The sequence below is a fragment of the Lynx canadensis genome, chromosome A2, assembly GCF_007474595.2.
Source record: "Lynx canadensis isolate LIC74 chromosome A2, mLynCan4.pri.v2, whole genome shotgun sequence".
In the NCBI taxonomy this organism is placed as follows: Eukaryota; Metazoa; Chordata; class Mammalia; order Carnivora; family Felidae; genus Lynx; species Lynx canadensis.
The window spans coordinates 119,408,991-119,428,729 of NC_044304.2; the positions used below are offsets into that span (position 1 = coordinate 119,408,991).

A 19,739-nucleotide genomic window follows, 5' to 3' on the forward strand; every position below is an offset into this window, starting at 1 on the left:
ACACCCAGTGCTCATCCCATCAAGTGCCCTCCTCCGTGCCCCCATCACCCATTTTCCCCTGTCTCCCACCCCCCCCCATCCACCCTCAGTTTGCTCTCTGTATTTAAGAGTCACTTACGGTTTGCCTCCCTTCCTCTCTGTTTGTAACTATTTTTTTCCCCTTCCCTTCCCCCATGGTCTTCTGTTAGTTTCTCAAGACCCACACTTGCTTGAAAACACATGATATCTGTCCTTCTCTGACTGACTTATTTCACCCAGCCTAATACCTCCCAGTTCTCTTGATAGAGGTCTTTAAATAAGCTTCCACGACTGGTGTGGCACGTGTGCTCCTGTGGTCCACCACGAGAAGAGCGTGAAACTAGGAGCTGCTGCCCCTTCAGTCTGGTCTCTAAAATGAACACGTCGGCTAACCTGTGCCCAACCCGCAGCGGACCAGTCGACTGGCAGCCTGAAGCAGAACCACTCAGCTGAATCCCTCTGCAGACCAGACAGCGTGGGAACAACTGCCTACCGTGAGAGCCACTGAGTTTGGGGATCATTTGTGATGCTGCATTGTCGTGCCCGCAGCTGACCAATGGCCTCACCATTTTATATCAACTGGCAAGGCTAAATCACAGGTACACATCTACGGATTTCCGGGCAACGCACGCTCTTTGATTTTTCTCTTGGACCGCACAGGCACCCTGTCACCCAAGACACGCCATTTCTCGACTACTGGAACGAAGATCCTGGCAGGTTAGAGTGTCGTAGATGGGTTCACAGACCCTCAATAAAAACAAAAGCTCATTTTGACTGTGAAACGTTTATGCTAACATCTTCCCATACGATGCAGACGTAGGAAACCAGAAGCTATTTTTCACAGAAGACATACGTAAAATACTACAATTTCGGAATAAAAAGGGTACTGATGGTAAAATAGTATCTTCAGGCTCATGGTCTCTCTAATCTCCCTCAGTAATTCTTCTGTCCTTCTGTCAGTATGTTTTAAGTTACTATTGTCAAGACCATTGTCTCGTCTCTCCTCCCCACACAGCCTCCCCACCCCACCCCCTGATTCTGGTAACACTCCTATCACTAAAATCTATGCAAGATTTCACAAAGCTCCTGAAAAACATTTTTTAAAGAAATCTGTAGGTCCCCACAGTTTAGGAACTGCACAGGACTTTTTCATGCATCATGATTACTGATAAGCCTGGTTTTCACTCCCACTTCAAGATAAAATAGCACACGCTACATGAATTACATCAGCCAAATGAATTAGTCCAAAATTTTTATTTCAATATAGGTTTTGAAATACGAATGAGACTTTGGGGATTGAACAAAAATTCCAATGAGATGTGCAAGCAAATGAGATGTGAAGCGATCTAGAGGCCAGTTTCCCAGATCTCTATAGGGCACTTTGCAGGCAACAACGGGGTCCTTGAGTGATTTGAAAGTTACAGAAAGCATAGCGGAAACGATAACCATAATGAAGCTGCACAACATTCCATGTCATTTGGAGCCGGAATAATTTTTTTAAAGATTTTTAAATTTTCAGTACAATTTACTCCCTAACGTGGGGCTCGAACTCATGACCCCAAGATCAAGAGTCGCATGCTCCACAGATCGAGCCAGCCAGGCGCCCCGTGACTGGAATTATTTTAATTCCATTTGGTGACACTAGCTGATACATAGGTCTACAGGTGGATGCCAATGGTTCCAACCCTATTCCCCACCACGGCCTTCCTTTCTCCGTCTCCTCCCACCACATCAGCCTCCTTGCTGCTGCTCAAACATACAGACACTCCTGCTCTGGCCCTTTGTCTTTGCTGGTCCTTCTGCTGCCTGGAACGTTCTTCCCCCACAGACCCAAATGGCTCCTTCATGCCCCTACTTCATTCAGGTCCCTTTGGAGACGCCTCCCCCTCGGGGGCCAGCCCAAGCTACCTTATCTCAAACAGGCCTCTCACCCTCTCTCTTCGACTCACTCTATTTTCTCCTCACAGCATTATGACTTTGAGGTTCTTATGTGTTTGTATTTTTTCTTGCTTCTCCCATGAGCGTGGACTGTGTGTAGTTCACTACCATGCCCCAGCTCCTGGAGAGTGCCCGTAGGGTTCACACGCAAGAAATACTTACTAAATACATAAACTGGGAGTTTTAGAAGTTGCTGCATGAAAAAAGAAAAAAAAAGAAAACATTTAATTACTTATTAAATCAGTTTGTTAGACAAAAATCTTTCAATACATAGAATCCATGGGGATGGAGAAGGAAAATAACTAAAAGGACCCTCAGTAATAGAGTTGGAAACCATATTTTCTTAAGTTTATTTATTTTGAGAGAGAGAGAGAGAGAGACGTGCACACATGCACAGGCAGGGGAAGAGCAGAGAGAGGGGAGAGAGAGAGAATCCCAAACAGGCTCCACACTCTCAGCGTGGAGCCGAAGGTGGGGCTCACGCTTGCGAACTGTGAGATCACAACCAATCTGAAATCAAGAGTCCCATGCCTAACCGACTGAGCCCCCCAGACGTCCCCAAGCCATTTTCTTATCCAACTACTGAGAAGTCACATAAGCCTGGACCAGTTGCTTAAGTGCATCAAATCCCAGTACACTCTTCAAGGGGGAAAACCATTATAAGTCTGTTCTATAGGACTGAAAAATATTTCAATCATTGTCAAGTACCACTTAGAAACAAAGAAGTTAAATATTCTCTGCAATCAGTACACAACTCAACTATTGCCCCTCGACCTTCTAAAACAAGGCCTATCTCAGAACTTCCCTGAGAAGCTTCCAACATTTGAGTATGTGACATTTCAAGGACTGTTCTTAAAGAGGTGCACAGCCACTCGACCAGGAGAGCACAGCATTTGGTTAGATTCCTATAGTCGTGTTCTTGGACTGCTTCATAAAAGCCCTACAAATCCTTCCGAATGATTCACAATAAACCTTTACAAACAATGCATACAAAATCATGCCCTATTTTTCCACTGCTTAGTTGGTACAACATGAAAAAATTATGTTTTCTGTTTATATAGCTTAATAAACCTCTCTAGACTCTTAAAATGCCTTTTCTCCTAACTGCAAAATTATATTTATCAAATATGGAAGCATTTTTCTAATCACGTGATCTAACGTCTCAAAAACTTAAATCTGGATAAACAATACTAAATTAAGGCTGGTATATTTTGAAACAGCAAGAATTTGTGTGTGGAATGTTTTAACAGCTCGTGGATTCCTACGACCACTCAGTATGACTTCTACAAACACCAACCAAAACTCGACAAGGGAAATCAAAGTTCTCAAAGTAAAAACGCTTAACAAAAAACAGGAATGTGTAACGTTATTTTGATTCTTCCTCCATCATATTATGGAAACATAAAGAGGACAGAAGAATCTGAGGAATGTGGCACCAGCAGCAGGCATCACGGATGCGAGAAGATGGTCCGATAATATCGGTGTTAATATTTACAGGATGCTTCCTTAGCTGCCCTTCGTATGCATGTTTTAATTTAATCCTCATAGCCGCACTCTGAGATAAATACTATCTTTATCGGACAGAAGCTGAGGTCCAAACAAGTTAAATATCCTTGGCCAAGGTCGACACAGCCGGTAGGGTTCAGGGCAGTCCTGCCTACCCACTCCCCAGTAAAGCCTCCAGCATGGCTTCCTCCAGAAGGCAATGAAGGGAGCTACCTAGAGAGCTTCCTTCTCTTCAGAATTCACCAGAGTTCCAACAGCTAACATACCAAACAGAAGTGGTACCTCACAAAAGCTTGAGATACGTACTATTATTTCCATTTTACTTTTTTTTTTTTTTTTTAAGTTTATTTACTGATTTTGAAAGCGAGCAAGAGACAGCACATGGGAGGGGCAGAGAGAAAGGGAGAGAGAGAATCCCAAGCAGGTTCCGCGTGCTGTTAGTGCAGAGCCCGGTGCGGGGCTCAAACTCACGAACCCTAAGACCATGACCCGAGCCGAAATCAAGAGTTGGTCGCTTAACCGACCGAGCCACCCAGGCACCCCATTTTAGAGATGAAAAACAAGGAGCCACAGAGAGGTTATATACCTGACTGAGGAAAAGTCAGGATCCCCAGTGAGGTAAGTAGCTTCCAGCAACCACAGGCTGGACCACTGTTCTACTGCTATTCTCTCTACTCCTCTTGGCCAAGCACTCTCGCCCACTCATGACTTTAACCTCCTGGGCTTCTTCATCTGTGGAATTAGCTAGTCGGACTAGACGACCTCTAAGTTTCCTTCTGGCTTCTCAGGGACACGGTGCTCAATTCATCCGCTTGAAATCATCCTTTTGCCACGATGAAAACACCCAGGATAGAGTATTTGAGTGATCCTGCTTTTTTTCCCCCGGGGGAGGGAAATGCACCCAAATCATGATCCTAATATACTTTCAGGATTAAGGCTCATTTTTTTAGAATTTGGTATCAAAGAAAACTTGACGTCACAAAGTTTTCATTAAAAAAAAAAATAGCTAACCATTTCCTGAAAAGAAATGGCAATTAAAAAACAAAACAAAATCATAAGCTACAATTCCATTACACCTGCGGTAGTCTGCACTTGATCTTAGCCAAAAGGCCGAGAAGTGATACACCTGCGGTAGTCTGTATAGCTTCTTTGCTGGAAACAATGGTCTTCAAAGTTTACTGTGCATCTCAGCATTTATACGTATTCCATTAAAACACATGGCCTATCATCAGTATCTTATTAAAGGCGGTGATCAGCGGCGGTGGAAGAGTTTTCTTGCACAGTGTTTTAAAACCATCTGTACTGGTTGCAAACCAATATAAGATATATTTCGTATAAAAAAATCATAGTTCTTAGCCTCTAATAAGGACAACAAGGATCTGTCAACAATGGCCCGCACTCCAACATGACAGCATGGGGCTGGAGGTGAGTAGTAGTCCTCTTTGTAAGCAAAGCAAGGGCTCTCTTTAGTTGGCCAGAGTCCCCACCACTCCCAAGTAGGTTGAACTTCGTCACTTTGCACACACACTGTGTCCTGAGGGCATGAAGTTTGAGAAGTTGAGGACACAGGTTTTGCAGCTTAGGCATTTCTGCTCTAACTACACATCTGAGATGGTATCCCATATTCAAAACTGCTCGGAGTGCCTGGGTGGCTCAGTCGGTTAAGCATCCGACTTTGGCTCAGGTCATGATCTCACGTTCGTGGGTTCAAGCCCCGCATCGGGCTCTGGGCTGACAGGTCAGAACCTAGAGTCTGGAGCCTGCTTCGGATTCTGGGTCTCCCTCTCTGCCCCTCCCCTGCTCATGCTGTCTCTCTCTCGCTCCAAAATAAATAAACATAACATAAAAAAAAGTTTGCTGTTTTAATTTTTTTTTAACGTTTATTTATTTTTGAGACAGAGAGAGACAGAGCATGAACGGGGGAGGGCCAGAGAGAGGGAGACACAGAATCTGAAACAGGCTCCAGGCTCCGAGCTGTCAGCACAGAGCCCGACGCGGGGCTCGAACTCACGGACCACAAGATCATGACCTGGGCCGAAGTCGGCCGCTTAACCGACTGAGCCACCCAGGCGCACCAAAAAAAGTTGTTTTTTTTTTTAAACCTGCTCTACGTTCAACGCTTGCCTCCAGTCAAACTCAAAACTGCAGCTATAGAATGGAAACCCCAAAAGGTCACACCTCTTTAAAAGTGTTATTCCTTTTTTTAAAAATCCACAATCTTCGCAATGCTAGTGACTCCATCAGTGGGAACCAACGGGTTCCCAACTTTGACAACAAATTAGAATCTACTTTGACAAGGGCTCAGACCCAGCTCACCCCAGGTCAATCACATCATAAGCTCTGGGGGTGGAGCCAGCTGTCCTTATTTTGTCCGGGTTCACCCATGTGATTCTGAGGACAACTCACGTTGTCATACAGGGACTCATAAATTAAGAAGACTGATTGCCACAAGCCACGGGTAAGAAGAACTCTCGTTACTTTGCAACATAGGTTACGTCGGCATGTAAGATGCCCTTCACTTTTCTGGGTTTTGACAAAATGTTATTTCTTTCTTCCAACATCTAATGTGAAATGTGCACATAACTTGGTAGCTCTTAGCCAAATTTCCTGTCTGGTGTTCACACATTTTAAACAACAAATATTTTGGTGTGGGCCCCTGGAAGTGCTGAAGTGAGGCCAACGTACAAAAGGGAGTTTCCAGCTCAGGCAGAACATTGAGACATATTAAAGCACACACTGTCAAACAAAGAGTTGGTGCCAGACTCCAGATGTCTAGTGTTAAAAATATCCTATCAAAAGATCTCCTCGGTAAAGATCTGAAATTGAAACTATCTATAGAGTGCTTGGGGCCGATGAAATGCCCGTGTGATATCTGCTGAGTCCTGAAGAGGTATTTTAGTCCACAGTCCACCAGCCTGTCCATTATCTCAATGAAGTGAGAACAGCAGAGGAAAGGAGGGGCCTGGAAAAAGTTAATCTAGAATTTCTGAGGTGAAGGCTTTCTGTAACACATACCGAGCTTACAAAGAAACTCCAAAACCCCGTTTCCTTCATTTGATGTTTGATACCTGAAGACGCACGGGCATAATATAGGCTTATTTATGCTTATTATCATGGTGTTCAGTTTACTTAACAGTAAGCTGTACAAATATGTCTTTACAGATTTCCCTGCTTCTGCCATTACTTAGATAATTACACCAGGTACTGACAATCAGGCAGCTAAATTAGCATTCGAGAGGCTTTCACGGGATGATTTAGGAAAGAAAAAACTGGTGCGTCAATTCCAAGTCCAGATGTGCTGCTGTGCCAGCTGTTCAAGGCCTGGTGATGGAGTAATATGACCTAAAACGTGCTCTCTCGGGAAAGGACACCAGGGAAGTGTCCGGCAGAAAGGGCTCTTAAGCACACCCAGGACGACTAGGGCTTTGGCTCTAAATTCACAGTGTTTACAACCGGGTCCCGTTGTGTGATAACCGGTCCAAACACAACTTTAAATTCACACACGTGACCATAATGCCAATGCTTTAATTTGGAGATCTGGAGTCAGAAGTTTGTGTGTGCAGTGTTAGGTATTATGTTTCTCGGGAGTCCCCTACCCCAGATAAATAAGGATCCGTGAGGGAGGGGAAACGAGTTAGCACCTTCAGACAATACGGTAATTGCAACCACTTTAAAACTGCTGACTTATTATTTCCGATGCTCGTGGACCCTTCCAACCACTGTAAACTCCAGGAGTCTGGAAACATTTCTAGTTCTACCAGAAGGCAGGCATCCAAGCATCTCCCCAAACTGCTCTCTTTGGAAATCCAACCTTTCTTCTGTACGTCATCAAGCACTCAGGTATACAAGGGCCTTCTATTAAAACGTAAGTATCTTTTAACTTATTTATTTTTGACACAGAGAGTGCAAGTGAGGGAGGGGCGAAGAGAGAGAGGGAGAGAGACAGGATCCCGAGTAGACTCTGCACTGTCAGTGCAGAGCCCGACACAGGGCTCAACCCCACGAACCGTGAGATCATGACCTGAGCCGAAATCAAGAGTTGGACACTTAACCGACTGAGCCATCCGGGCTCCCCTAGAATGTAAATATCTTGTACGAGGGCACAGCTTAGGCTGTATACAGCAGGTACTAAGGAATAGGAGGACACCTGAGAGCAAAGCCTACCCCACGCTCCCCTGAGCCTTTTACTGGCTATGTGCTTCATGCTATGTTATTTGCTCTATGTCTCGGTCTGTATCTAGTGTCAAACGGGACTCATGTGCCATTCTGAAGCAATACATTAAAAGCAATTAGCCTGTGCCTCACTAGTAGGTGCTTCCTAAACAGTAGATATTGTTACTATTTGATACAAACAAGAAGACTGTCAGAATTGTCCCCCTTGGAAAAGCTAAAAGGTAGATGGACTCGAGATCAAAATCCAGTTCTGTCCAGCTTCACAAGCCAAGCGACTCCCCACCCCACCCCCTGCCTCCTTTATATACCAAACTGCCCTAGCAGAGAGGTGAGAGGAAGCAAGGCACACTTTTGTCCTAGCATTGTTGAAGCCCTAGAATGTTCTAGGCAACCAAATATTGTAGGTAAGGCAAGAAATAATTCAACGAAGCTTCCTAATAGTCTCAACGTGGAACAGGCCTAACCAAGTTCAGTTCCCAAGTGTGAAAATAAAGACATGGATTTTTTTCCAAATCTCCTTAAAAAAAAAGAAAGTCTTCTTCAAATTTCCTTAATATAAACTGTCTTGGACTAACTGGTATTTGCATGGCTCCCATAAATATATACCTACAAACACGTAAATATATTATTCCTCATATATGAATGCTTCCAAGATGTTTTTCACCGCCCCAGGTTACCCCTGCAACTTATTCTTCTCACAGTCCAAAGCACTTCTCAATTTTCGTTCGCATTTCATTTCTGAAAACACATCTTGAGGAAGAGCCTAGGAAGATGAGCAGGCCCATCCACCAGGAAGGGGCTGTGTTTTGGCAGGAGGCAAAGGTTACAAGAGGTTACCATGGAGTATGGCGGGCAAGGCACTACGGGACAAAGGGGGAAGAGCCAACTATAATGATGCACCTATCTGAGGTGGGAGAGGCTTTCTGATCTGCAGGAAAATATTTCTGTTTTATAATCTTACCAAAATAAACATTCTGGTTCGTATCTCACTAGATAAGGTATTTAACTAATACAGTAGCATATTTAACTCCAAATTGGAAGTACTCCTAGGATGGGGTAATATTTGTTTCATAGGCTTACAGTGAGGGTAAACTAAATATTGTATGAAAATTGGGGTGCCTGGGTGGCTCAGTTGGTTAAGCATCCAACTCTTGATTTTGGTTCAGGTCATGATCTCACGGTTCAGAAGTTCAAGCCCCGCGTAGGGCTCTGCATTGACAGTGTGGAGCCTGCTTGGGATTCTCTCTCTCCCTCTCTCTCTCTCTCTCTGCCCCTCCCGTGTGCACCCTCTCTCTCTCTCTCAAAATAAATAAATAAACATTAAAATAAATAAATATTGTACGAAAATTGGTTAATACAGTCTTTGGCACAGGGTAGTGACTCCCTAACTGGGTTCAAGAAATAGATCCATGCTTTGTGAGGCCGGTAGACTTAGACCCTCTTTATGGGGAAAAAAAAAAAAGTTACAAATACAAAATTATTACAAAAGTTATCATTTATTTAGATTAAGAAATCACAACACAATGCAAAATTTTTAAAGCTACCATTACCAAAACATCACAAAATCCGGAACAAGAAACCAGTAATGAATTAACCACCTGACACGCTGCTGTATATATTTCTTTTGGGCTTCATGTTCTTCGATTACTTCTCATAGAACAATGATTTATGTTAATATCATTCCCTATGAGGACATTAGTATTTTCTATAAATCACTCTTTCCTCAAGTGTGGGTGATCCATACTTATTTTTAATTATTGATAATTCAGAAAAGTTACTTTCTGCCTCACAGCTCCTTATTAGTAATGCCATAGAAATTTTCTGGATCGTTGTCAAATTTGTGAACACTTTTACTTCCTTTCGTATACGAGCCGTAAGAATTCAGGGCATTTCAAGTTTTCTTATGCATTGACTGACTCCAAATATTCTGTGTTGATGACACTCATTAGCCAGTTTGTTGTCAATATTCTTTGTTGTTGATACAGACGCACTTGTGTCAAAAAAGCAAGAAACTTAAACACAGAATTTCCATAAAAAACATAGTGCATTTATAAATGTACACTTATACCTCACATTGCATTATATATAATTATATATAATTTTATGATATATATAAGTATATACAAACATACAATATATATATGTATACTATAAATATTATACATATATATTATATTGCATCATGGAGTATATTCCTAACAAAAGGAACTTCCCACCTAACCACACTTAGATAAGAAACGAACTCCCTGCTTAGAACTTTACACATTTAACAAACACAAGAATTTTCCAGACTAGCTTCTGGCTCCATACATTTCAAACTAATTCCTACTGGTAGATGTCAGAGTACACATTCATACCGCAATACTTCCTCCAGCCGGCCCTGCCCCTTTGTGGGAGGGCCCCAGGCGGGCTGGCACAGTGGGCAGTGTTCCTGGGAAGTGACTCCCATATGCAGGTGGCTAGGAATAACTTCACTAGACACAGAGATGACCATGAATCACAGAAATATGTACCATTACGCCCAAGCTAAGTGTGTCCCCAATTCGACTTCCCCCTAGCTGTATCTCAAAAAGACTCTCCACCCCGATGTCACTGGACCCAAGGAGATAGGTGACAGGAGGGATGTCAGAGTGGAAAAGAAAAACTTTAACCAACCGCTGCTAATCTTACTTGTTCAAATTTTACAAGCTACGATCCCACGATCGCACACTGCTAGGGCTCCTCCAGGATCTTGGAAAGGACTGTGTGGATCCCGGTAATGTATTCAGACGTGATAAAACACGTGTTGTCCAAGCGCGGGGCCCTGGGGCTTGACCTTCATTGGCTTCATAATATATCTGCCTCTGTGGTCCTTACTATTACTCATTGTTTATCTCAGTCCGTACATATCTAGTCTCTCCCAATAAATTTCAACTCCTTGGTGACGGGAAGTACTGTCTCAAGTACAAACATATAGTAAATACTCAAAAATGTGTGCGGTAGTCCCCACTATACATAGTGATTTTGACGGAGTCAAAAAGAGAGCAAGGATATGTATAATATAAATGTATATATGTATTATGTACATACATATAAATATACGCACACACATATATATGTACACACATATGTGGATGTGGAGATATTCACACACACACATAAATATATTCAGATATGTATTATACACATATATGTATTTTACATGTTATATGTGTCATTTATCTATATAGTATGTCTATACATCAACTCTCTATATATTATCAAAGAGACAGTGAGTCGTTCCATGTTAACGACATGGCGTCCAGATCTTGTCCCTTCAAGAGATCTATCTCAGAAGAAAGTCACCATTATAGCCTGGCAGACAATGAACAGGGCTTCCTTTAGGAGGCCAGTGGGTGAACCAGACAAGGGCCACTCTGGCCATTCGGAGACTATCAATGCTGGACAGAGAGTCTGTAGTCAGTGACCCAAGAAGAGTCACTTTGACTCCTGCCAAAGTGGAGAGAGAGCTACTGGGAAGCCTTCATCCTTAAAGAGAATATCCATTAATGTGGTCCCTGCTTGCAGCTGGCCTTTTAAAAAAAATAAATAATAGGTGAAAATGACTGCAACATTCCAGTGCTTAGTGCAAGGGGAAAACATAATTTTCTTTAAACTGATTTAGCACATTAAATGAAAGGCTTGTTTTTTTCCAACAAATTTCTGACATTTGCAGTTTCTGATTTTCAGATTCTAAATAAACAACATGTGCCATTCAACACTTGAGCGAGGTCAACATGGAACAAATCTATTGCCTCATCATGAAACAAAATGTATTATCTGAAATCCAGCAACTTCAGTAGTACACAGGCCCTATCAGCACTGTCAAGGTCTGAGGGCAGGGATAAGGAGGGGGTGGGAGAGAGGCAATATAAAGAATTGTGGGGTATGGTTCTTGTCCTGACAGCAAAAGCTGGAAAAAAGGGAGGATTTTTTATTTATTTTTTTACATTTTATTTATTTTTGAGAGAGAGAGTGAGAGAGCACAAGCGGGGGAGAGGCAGAGAGAGGGGGAGACACAGAATCCGAAGCAGGCTCCAGGCTCTGAGCTGTCAGCACAGATCCCTACGCGGGGCTCGAACTCCCAGACTGCGAGATCATGACCCGAGCCGAAATCAGACGCTCAACCAACTGAGCCACCCAGGGGCCCCTACAAATTAGGGAGGATTTTTAAGGGGTCTGACAACTGTCCTGTCTCTCAGATCTCAGTCTTAAACACAAGACCTTTGGCTTCCAGACAGTTCGAGGAAAGCCCCCTGCATCAAGAGTCACCAGCCTGCTGTAGCCTTGAGGGTTCTTCACTGTCATCAGTGGGAAGCATCGCCATCAGTTTATATCTATAGTATTGTCACAGTGGGAGAGGTCTCCAAAATAGACGCATTCTAAAGGAAGCTATTTTCCACACACGGAGGCTTTTGTCAACCCAATCAGTTGCAGGCAGTTTTTCTGTCTGTGCATCTCAGTCACACATCAGAAAACATGGATACTACAACAAGAAAACAATCAGAAGCTTGTGAAACTTAGGAGACAGAATGTTCACTAGCAACGTCCCATAAAGGGTGATTTGACTATTTAGAGGTGAGAACCGGCTCAACGGAAAAACGATTTCGGAGAATGCTGTGAAGTTTTGGATTTAGGGTTCCTCCACACAGTGTGTGATACGTATGCACACGCATGCACACGCATGCACTTGAAACCTTGCCTGGCTCTGTACCTGGGACCTTCTTGTGAACCATGGGAGGGAGTAACAGGGCATCGCACCGCCAAGCCACAAGGTGTAGGCAAAGAGCGGGGCAGGCAGTGACAAGCCTTTCATTCATTCATTTAGTCATTCAGTCATTCCTCCTCCCCACAGGAAATGTCCTCATGGGAATGTGCCCACAAGCTCCAAGCACAGTGCCTCTTTCTAGTCCTGGCTTTTTCCAAATAAAAACAGGCCACAAGGAAAGGCCATGTTGGAAGCCACTGGCCTTGACACCACTTTCCAGTCCACAGTGGCAAAGGCCTTTGCCAGCATCTAAAGTACCTCTGGCCACGAAGAACAGAAAGTGGCCAGAGCCTTCGACCCCAATCTGGACAATTGGATGTCTTCCCATTTCCCATTTTCAACCTTTCCTGGGAAAGGCCTGACGATTTCACATGGTTGTAGGTAGACACAACCCACCTTCTGTTCACCTCGAATGTAGACTTTCACAGTAGGATCGCAAACATACTCATTTCGTAAATACACGAAATGCAAAAGAAATTGGCTGTGCTGTAAATGAGTACTTTACACAGGCTAGTTCACTTAATCTTCATCAGCCACTGCATGGGGTAGGTGCTGTTATTGTCTTCATTAAACAGAGGCAGAAACTGAGGCACAGTGTCACTGAGCCATTTGTCCACGGTCAAATGGCTGACAAGTGTCAGAGGTGTATATTCAAACCCAGGCAAGCAGGTTCACTATGCTACCCCTCAGATGATCCTCCCTTCAAGAGTTCAGAGCTACTTTAGTGAGGATAATAAGGGCTTACCAACATATTACATACCCATTTATTTAGTATACTGGGGTGCCGTTTTTTTTTTTTTAATTTTTTTTTTTCAACGTTTATTTATTTTTGGGACAGAGAGAGACAGAGCATGAACGGGGGAGGGGCAGAGAGAGAGGGAGACACAGAATCAGAAACAGGCTCCGAGCCATCAGCCCAGAGCCTGACGCGGGGCTCGAACTCACAGAGTGCGAGATCGTGACCTGGCTGAAGTCGGACGCTTAACCGACTGCGCCACCCAGGCACCCCTGGGGTGCCGTTTTAAGAAGATAATGCAAATACTTACTAAATTATTGTTGGAGCCCAATTCTACACTATGGGTAGTACAGTAACTACCTTATTTTTCTTTCTAAGGACTTTGATCTCTACTAATTAGACGGTTTATAAATCTACCATCTGACATGAAGCAGCATGGATTTTTTTTACCTTGGGTTTGGAAATGAGGAAACTAACAAGTAGAAACTCACAAGAAACCTGCTGACATTCAGGGTCAAGAACCACCAAGTCATAGCTACAGTGAGTCACTAGGTCAACAATATTTCATCTCCTGATAGGGCCTCTACAGAAAAATCTGAGTCAACAACAGCAAAGCTGAGGCTCCTAACATCTGAGGAAAGTTCTAAATGAGCCGCTAGTTTAGTAACAAGAATAACAGAATTGGGTCAGATTTCTCTGTTACAGTTTAAGAGGTGTGGTCTGCCTCGGGGCCTTTACACGGTCTGTTCCCTCTGCCTAGACCTTGATGTTCCCCTCGTGTCCTCATGGCTAACTTCCTCCCTTCTGGCAAGGTTTTGGCTTACCTCTTAGCTTCTCATTCTCAGTGAAGCCTGTCCTGACCAGCCAATTAAAAATGCTAACAATTCCTCCTCTCAATCCACCTTAGCCTCCTCGTTCTCTTTTCCATACTGCTAACCACCTTCCAACATCCTACTTAACTTATTCTTCTGCTCATTGCTTACTATCTCCCACCACTAGAAAATAAACTCCCCAAAGGATCTTTGCCACCAAAAAATACCAAGAGCCTAGAACTGTGCCGGGTACAAAACAGATGCTAAATATTATGACATAAATAAATTCAAAACGCAGAGGAACGTTTACAAATATACCAAATAATCAAATTTAGTAAGAATGGGGACGTCTAGGTGGCTCAGTTGGTTAAGCGTCCGACTCTTGATTTCGGGTCAGGTCATGATCTCACAGTTTGCGACATCGAGTCCCACATAGGGCTCTGTGCTGCTGGGATTCTGTGTCTCCTCTCTCTGTGCCCTTCCGCCCCCCCTCCCCCCACTTGGCATGCTCTCTCTCTCTCTCTCTCTCTCTCTCAAAATAAATAAACATTTTTTTTTTTTTTTAATCTAGTAAGGATGATTAAATACTTGCCTTTCTGAAACCAAAAGCCAAAAGATTTCTCTGCACTGGGATGCATGGACAGAGCAGGCATTTCATGAGTCTGTGACATTGACCTTCAGTGCTAAATTTAGTGCCCTTGGTGTTTCTGAGATTCCTAGCTACCAGTTCAGCTTCACCTATCCAGGATGTGCACGTCAAGAGTGTTCCTACAAACTCAAGTACCTACTCACAGTAAGAAGCAAACAAATCTTGATCAGCTTTTCCCGTCTCCAGGAAACAGAGCTGGGCTATGAATGGAGAGCAAGCTGATAGAGAAACACTTCACAATTGCAGGGCTATGGGATTTCTAGGCAATTTAAGTTGAGGGGAGGGCTTCAGCTGGGATATGGGGGTTGTACACAGAGACAGGTGCTCCAGGACCAACCTAGCGATGAAAGGCAAGGACGGGGGTGCCTGGGTGGCTCAGTCGGTTGAGCGTCCAGCTTCGGCTCAGGTCATGATCTCACAGTTTGTGGGTTCGAGCCCCGCATCGGACTCTGTGCTGACAGCTCAGAGCCTGGAGCCTGCTTCCAGTTCTGTGTCTCCCACTCTCTCTGCTCCTCCCCCACTCATGCTCTCTCTCTCTCCTTCAAAAATAAATAAAAACATTGAAAAAAATTAAAAAAAAAAAAAAGGCAAGGACAAACTCTGGAACACAGGTGCTGCACTCCTCCAGGAAGAAGAGAGCTAAGACAGAGGACGGTGAAAAATCACACTTCCCGTGGCTCTACATAGCCCCAAATCCTTTTTCCTATGGGTACAGGAAAATGTTTAAAAACAGGAGCTACATGTACATATGTAACAGAACAGAGACAGCTATTCTAAACTTAATGCACTTAATTAACCTGAATTAAAAAATACAATTTTAATGAAAACTACAGGCCTCGGGCACTGAAGGCCTTGAAAAATCTGTCAAGCGAGAAACACGCCACAGTCCCATACGTCTTCATTGCATTATTGCTTAAGAATTTTGACTAGTGCTTAGATAGTAATAACTCAGAAAGGTCCCCAAAATGGAACTACTACCTGAACATGTTTCTAGTACTCTCATGATCGCTAACTACAAGCTCCGCGCAAAAATGAAGGATAATATTAACATAGATCTTTTAATAGTCCTTTCAAGCATCTTTTTAATGTGGCCACTCAGTAACAAGGCCGTGAAATCAGTAAGTCAATCAGGAAAAATAAACATCTGCCTCCAAAACCTTATAGCCCAAACCGCAAACAATAAATACCACTTAACAATACACACAGAGCTTTCACTAAATGCTTGGTCTGCTATATCTGCACTCAAGACCCTTCATCAAGTGTATTTATGTGACACTGCCTACTAATCAGGTTGTTTTTATTCTTCCTGAGGTCAGTTCTTACTTGCGCATATAGGGCTGTTTTTGAAAGCCCCCTAAGGGGCCTCTCCTCAATAGAGGCACCCAACAGTTGAAGTTCATCTCTTCATTCAGGGAATTTCAAGTGTTTGTTCATTTTACCATTTACTTTCCATAAAGTTGGCTGGTTTTAAACTAATTCCAAAGTACAGTCATGGGTAGTCTTGCCACACAGTGTGCCTAAGTCATAACTATTGTTATAAATTTAATTCTTCAATATTTTCATTAAGAGAAAAGAACTAGCCCTTTGGGGAGGGCCCTTAAAAGCTGAGTTTCAGAAAACTTTACAGAACCTTTAGCCCTCTGGGAAAATGTTTACCCAATACTAACAACAATTTCTGCAAACTTAAAAAGCTTTTTTGATCCACCAACCATTTAAAACCATCTTCTAATTGATTACAAGCTAAATCCTCAAGAAGGAAAACCGCCTTTAATACATTTTAAACTTATATTTTCTTTTAACTAGCTAGTCCAAGCAGGCAGGCAATGTGGGAAAAATTTAATTACTCACCTTAATTACAGTTTATCCTGAAATAACTCTTAGCGAAAGTGAATGGGATATGCAATGACAGCCCTAAGTGGGGAAATATCATCTATTTATATATTTATATAATGTATATTTCTTATGTATATTGTTTTCTATGTATTATTAAAGCAAAGGAAGTAAATTAACTGACAAAATTACTATTGGAACTCTGCATTACTTAAGTCTTACTATTATTTTGAACTGCTCATCATGAAAAATCTGATTTATCCTTAAAGTACCTGCGGTTATGACTATTTAATCATGCTATGAATCAGCAAATTTGTTAAACTCCTGCTTTTAAGACTACCAAAACTTGCCTAATCTCACACCTCCATCGGAGGAAATGGCGTTAACTATCATGTGGATGTTTTAAAACTTTGTAAATTTCAAAACCTGGACAATTACTCATCAGGATTATCTCTTTAAAGACATTCGGTAGACATTTTCAATGATTATTCCCCATCCCGGAAGCCCCTGCCCCTCTTTTCCTATGCTAAACTAGCATTCAACCCTTATTAAGCACCACTGTGTGCAAAGAGAAAGCACTATACCAAGCAAAAGAGCATAAGGCTCGGCCTCATTTTATTCGTGCATAAATAAACACAGCAGTCGTGATTTATTCTCACAACTTTGTAGGAACGTGAGTTGCATCCACATGGCTGAATCCACAGCATTCATTTGGAAAGGGCTTTCTGGGGTTAATTTACAGGTTCTCCGGATCAGACAGCCCCGATGGGGCATCACGCGGTCCCCTCATCTTCCAGCCCACACGGGACAATTCGTGGGCGCCAGCCACACCTTCTGCAGGTGGCTGGACCGCCGGAGCCAGATGAGCCCGACCCATCTCCCCTCGCAGGGACTCCGGATAGGAGTACGGAAATGCGTGCAAGGACTTGTGCGAATTCAAGGACTTGTTGAAGGGCCCCGGGGTCCTGGGCAGGAAGGGAAACGGCCGGCCCGCGGGGGGCCCCCTCCCCCGCGGCCACCGAGTCCCCCACGCCCCGGGCGCTGCGCAGGCCGCCGCCGCCGCCGCGGATCCCGGGCGTAGCCGGCGCACCTCGGGCCTAGCACCATTTGAAAGGCAAATCTCAGAGCCGGGGCACATTTAAATGCCCTGCCGCGGCCCCGGGGGATTGCTCTCCAGCACACACAGCCGCAGGGGCCTCCGGGGCCGCCCGGCCTGGGGCGTTGGGCGCGGCCCGCCGGCGCCCCCGGGACCTCAGCCCGCAGCGCCCCGGCGTCCGCGCCAGGCCAGGGCAGGGGCGGGTGCCCAGGGCCCCCAGGCCCGCGTCCCCGGCGGGGCCGAGCGAGCCCCGCGGCGCCGGGAGAGAGGGCTTGAGCGGCGTCCTCCGCCCGCGGCCGCCGGCTCCCGCCCCCTCCCGACGCACCACACCTAGCAACCCGCGCTGACAGGACGCAGTGGCGGCGGCGGCGGGAGGAGGAAGCGGAATGGCTGCCGCGGTGGAGCCACCCCCGCCCCCCCGCTCCCACCTCCCAGCGGCTGCAGCCGCCGCCGAGCCCTGACAGCTCGAGCCGGGGCGGAAGCGGCGGGCGGCGTGCAGCGCCCGCCCCCCGCCGCCCCCGGCGCCTCGGGCCGCCCGGACCACCGGGCCAACTAACTCCGCGCCCCAGCCCAGCGCCGGCCGCCCGGCCCAGCCGCGCCCTCCGCCCCGCGCCCCCTCCCCCGGCGCCCGGCCCCGCCGCCGCATCTCCCCGCCGCCCGGTCCCTCCTCCCGCAGCCCCCGCCGCGGCGCACCCCCACTCCCACCACTTCACCGCCGGCGCGCACGCCCCTCGGAATCCCCCAGCCCGGCCGCCCGCCGGCCCCGGCACCTCGGGGCGCCCGCCCCCTCCCCCACCCGAGCCCGCTCCCCGCTCCCCCCCCCTCGCCCCAGGCACCTCGCGCCTCCGCATCCCGTCACCCCCACGCCCCGGGCTTGCACACACCCTCCCGCCCCGCCGCCGCCTGCCTCCCTCCTGGCCACCCCTGGCCATTCTGGGGTTCTCGCCTGGGCAGGAGTTTCCGCGCGCCGGGCACCCCCGCCCACCCCCGGGCCATTTACCGATGTGGTTGTCCTCGATGTGCTCGATGAGGTCGGCCAGGGTGGGGAAGTGGAGTCCGCAGCCCCCGAATCGGCAGGTATTGGAGAAGAAGGAGGCGGCGGCGATGCCTGTCATGGTGCTACATCGAGAGCCCCCCTGGTGTCGGCTCTGCGAGCGCCGGGCCGGCGGGCGGAGGGAGGGAGGGAGGGAGGCAGGGTGGGGTGAGGAGAGGAGGGGCTGGGGGAGGGGGAGAGAGGCGGGGTGAGGGGAGCGGAGAGAACGGGACGGAGGGAGAGGGGGCTAAGGCGATGGAAGGAGAGCGTAGAGAGACCGGGAGGCAGAGGGGAGGCGGTGGCGGCGGCGGCGGCGTCGGGAACGGCGGGGGGAGGGTGGGGGTGGGGGGTGAGGCCGCTGCAGCTGGGAGGAGGGACCAGGGCGCGCGGCAACAGCTGTGCGGCCCCAACCTCGGTTCCTGGACTGAGGCCTCACCTGCGAGCGCTTGCCACCAACTTTCTCTCTCTCGGCCTGCCCTTCACAGTTGGTAATACGTGCAATCTGTTTGGAGCTTCCTTGGTTATGTATATTACATTCGTGATATATACACATCTATTAATTACACACGCATCCCCGCGATGAGAACTCAGGGAGCTACCCAGGCCCCACTCGGGGACATTTGTTTGCACTTGGCCACCTGTCTAGGTGTGACACTGACATTCACAGGGGACCCAGGAAAGGTAATTGTGTGCACCTTACTCCTTAAACCTTTTTTTTTTTTTAAGTCATTTTCTCTGGAGGTTTGTACGAACTAATTGATTTTAATGAAATTTCCCTCTAGGCCAAAAGAAAACCTTAGCTTTATTTAAATTTCAAAATAGATTTCTTGATTGTCAAGTGCGTCGCCCGTGTTTTACATATGTACCACGTTTGTTACACTCCCTGCTCCCTTTGGGAAGACAAAAACTAAAATGATTACATTTTCCCAAATTACAGCACCCCACTGTCCCAGCTCAGTTCTGGGAATTGACCCATCTGTCACCCTGGAAGCAAGACTCTTCAGCAGAAAGAACAGCACAGTGGTTAAGGCTAGGAGTAAAGTCAGGGTCAAGGGACATATTTACTCTTCATCTGAAAGAGAAAAGACTCCTGCAATCAATCTTGATTACACCGTCCTGTGAGCATTTAAACCATAATGTTGACCAGTGAAGCACTTAAGCT

The 19,739-nt window shown here is 45.9% G+C and overlaps 1 protein-coding gene across 2 annotated transcripts in view; it reads right to left on the reverse strand.

The window, feature by feature from the left end:
• The window catches only part of JAZF1 (JAZF zinc finger 1), a 348,258-nt gene extending 329,362 nt beyond the window's left edge, over positions 1 to 18,896 (reverse strand). Inside the window, exon 1 of one of the 2 annotated variants that reach the window (XM_030308157.2) lies at positions 18,545 to 18,896. In XM_030308157.2, the coding sequence (XP_030164017.1) occupies positions 18,545 to 18,659 (115 nt within the window). In that variant the 5' untranslated portion in view covers positions 18,660 to 18,896. The remainder of the gene's footprint in view (positions 1 to 18,544) is intronic. The other variant, XM_030308155.1, reaches the window with a different exon arrangement.
• Between the last annotated feature and the right edge of the window lie 843 nt (positions 18,897 to 19,739).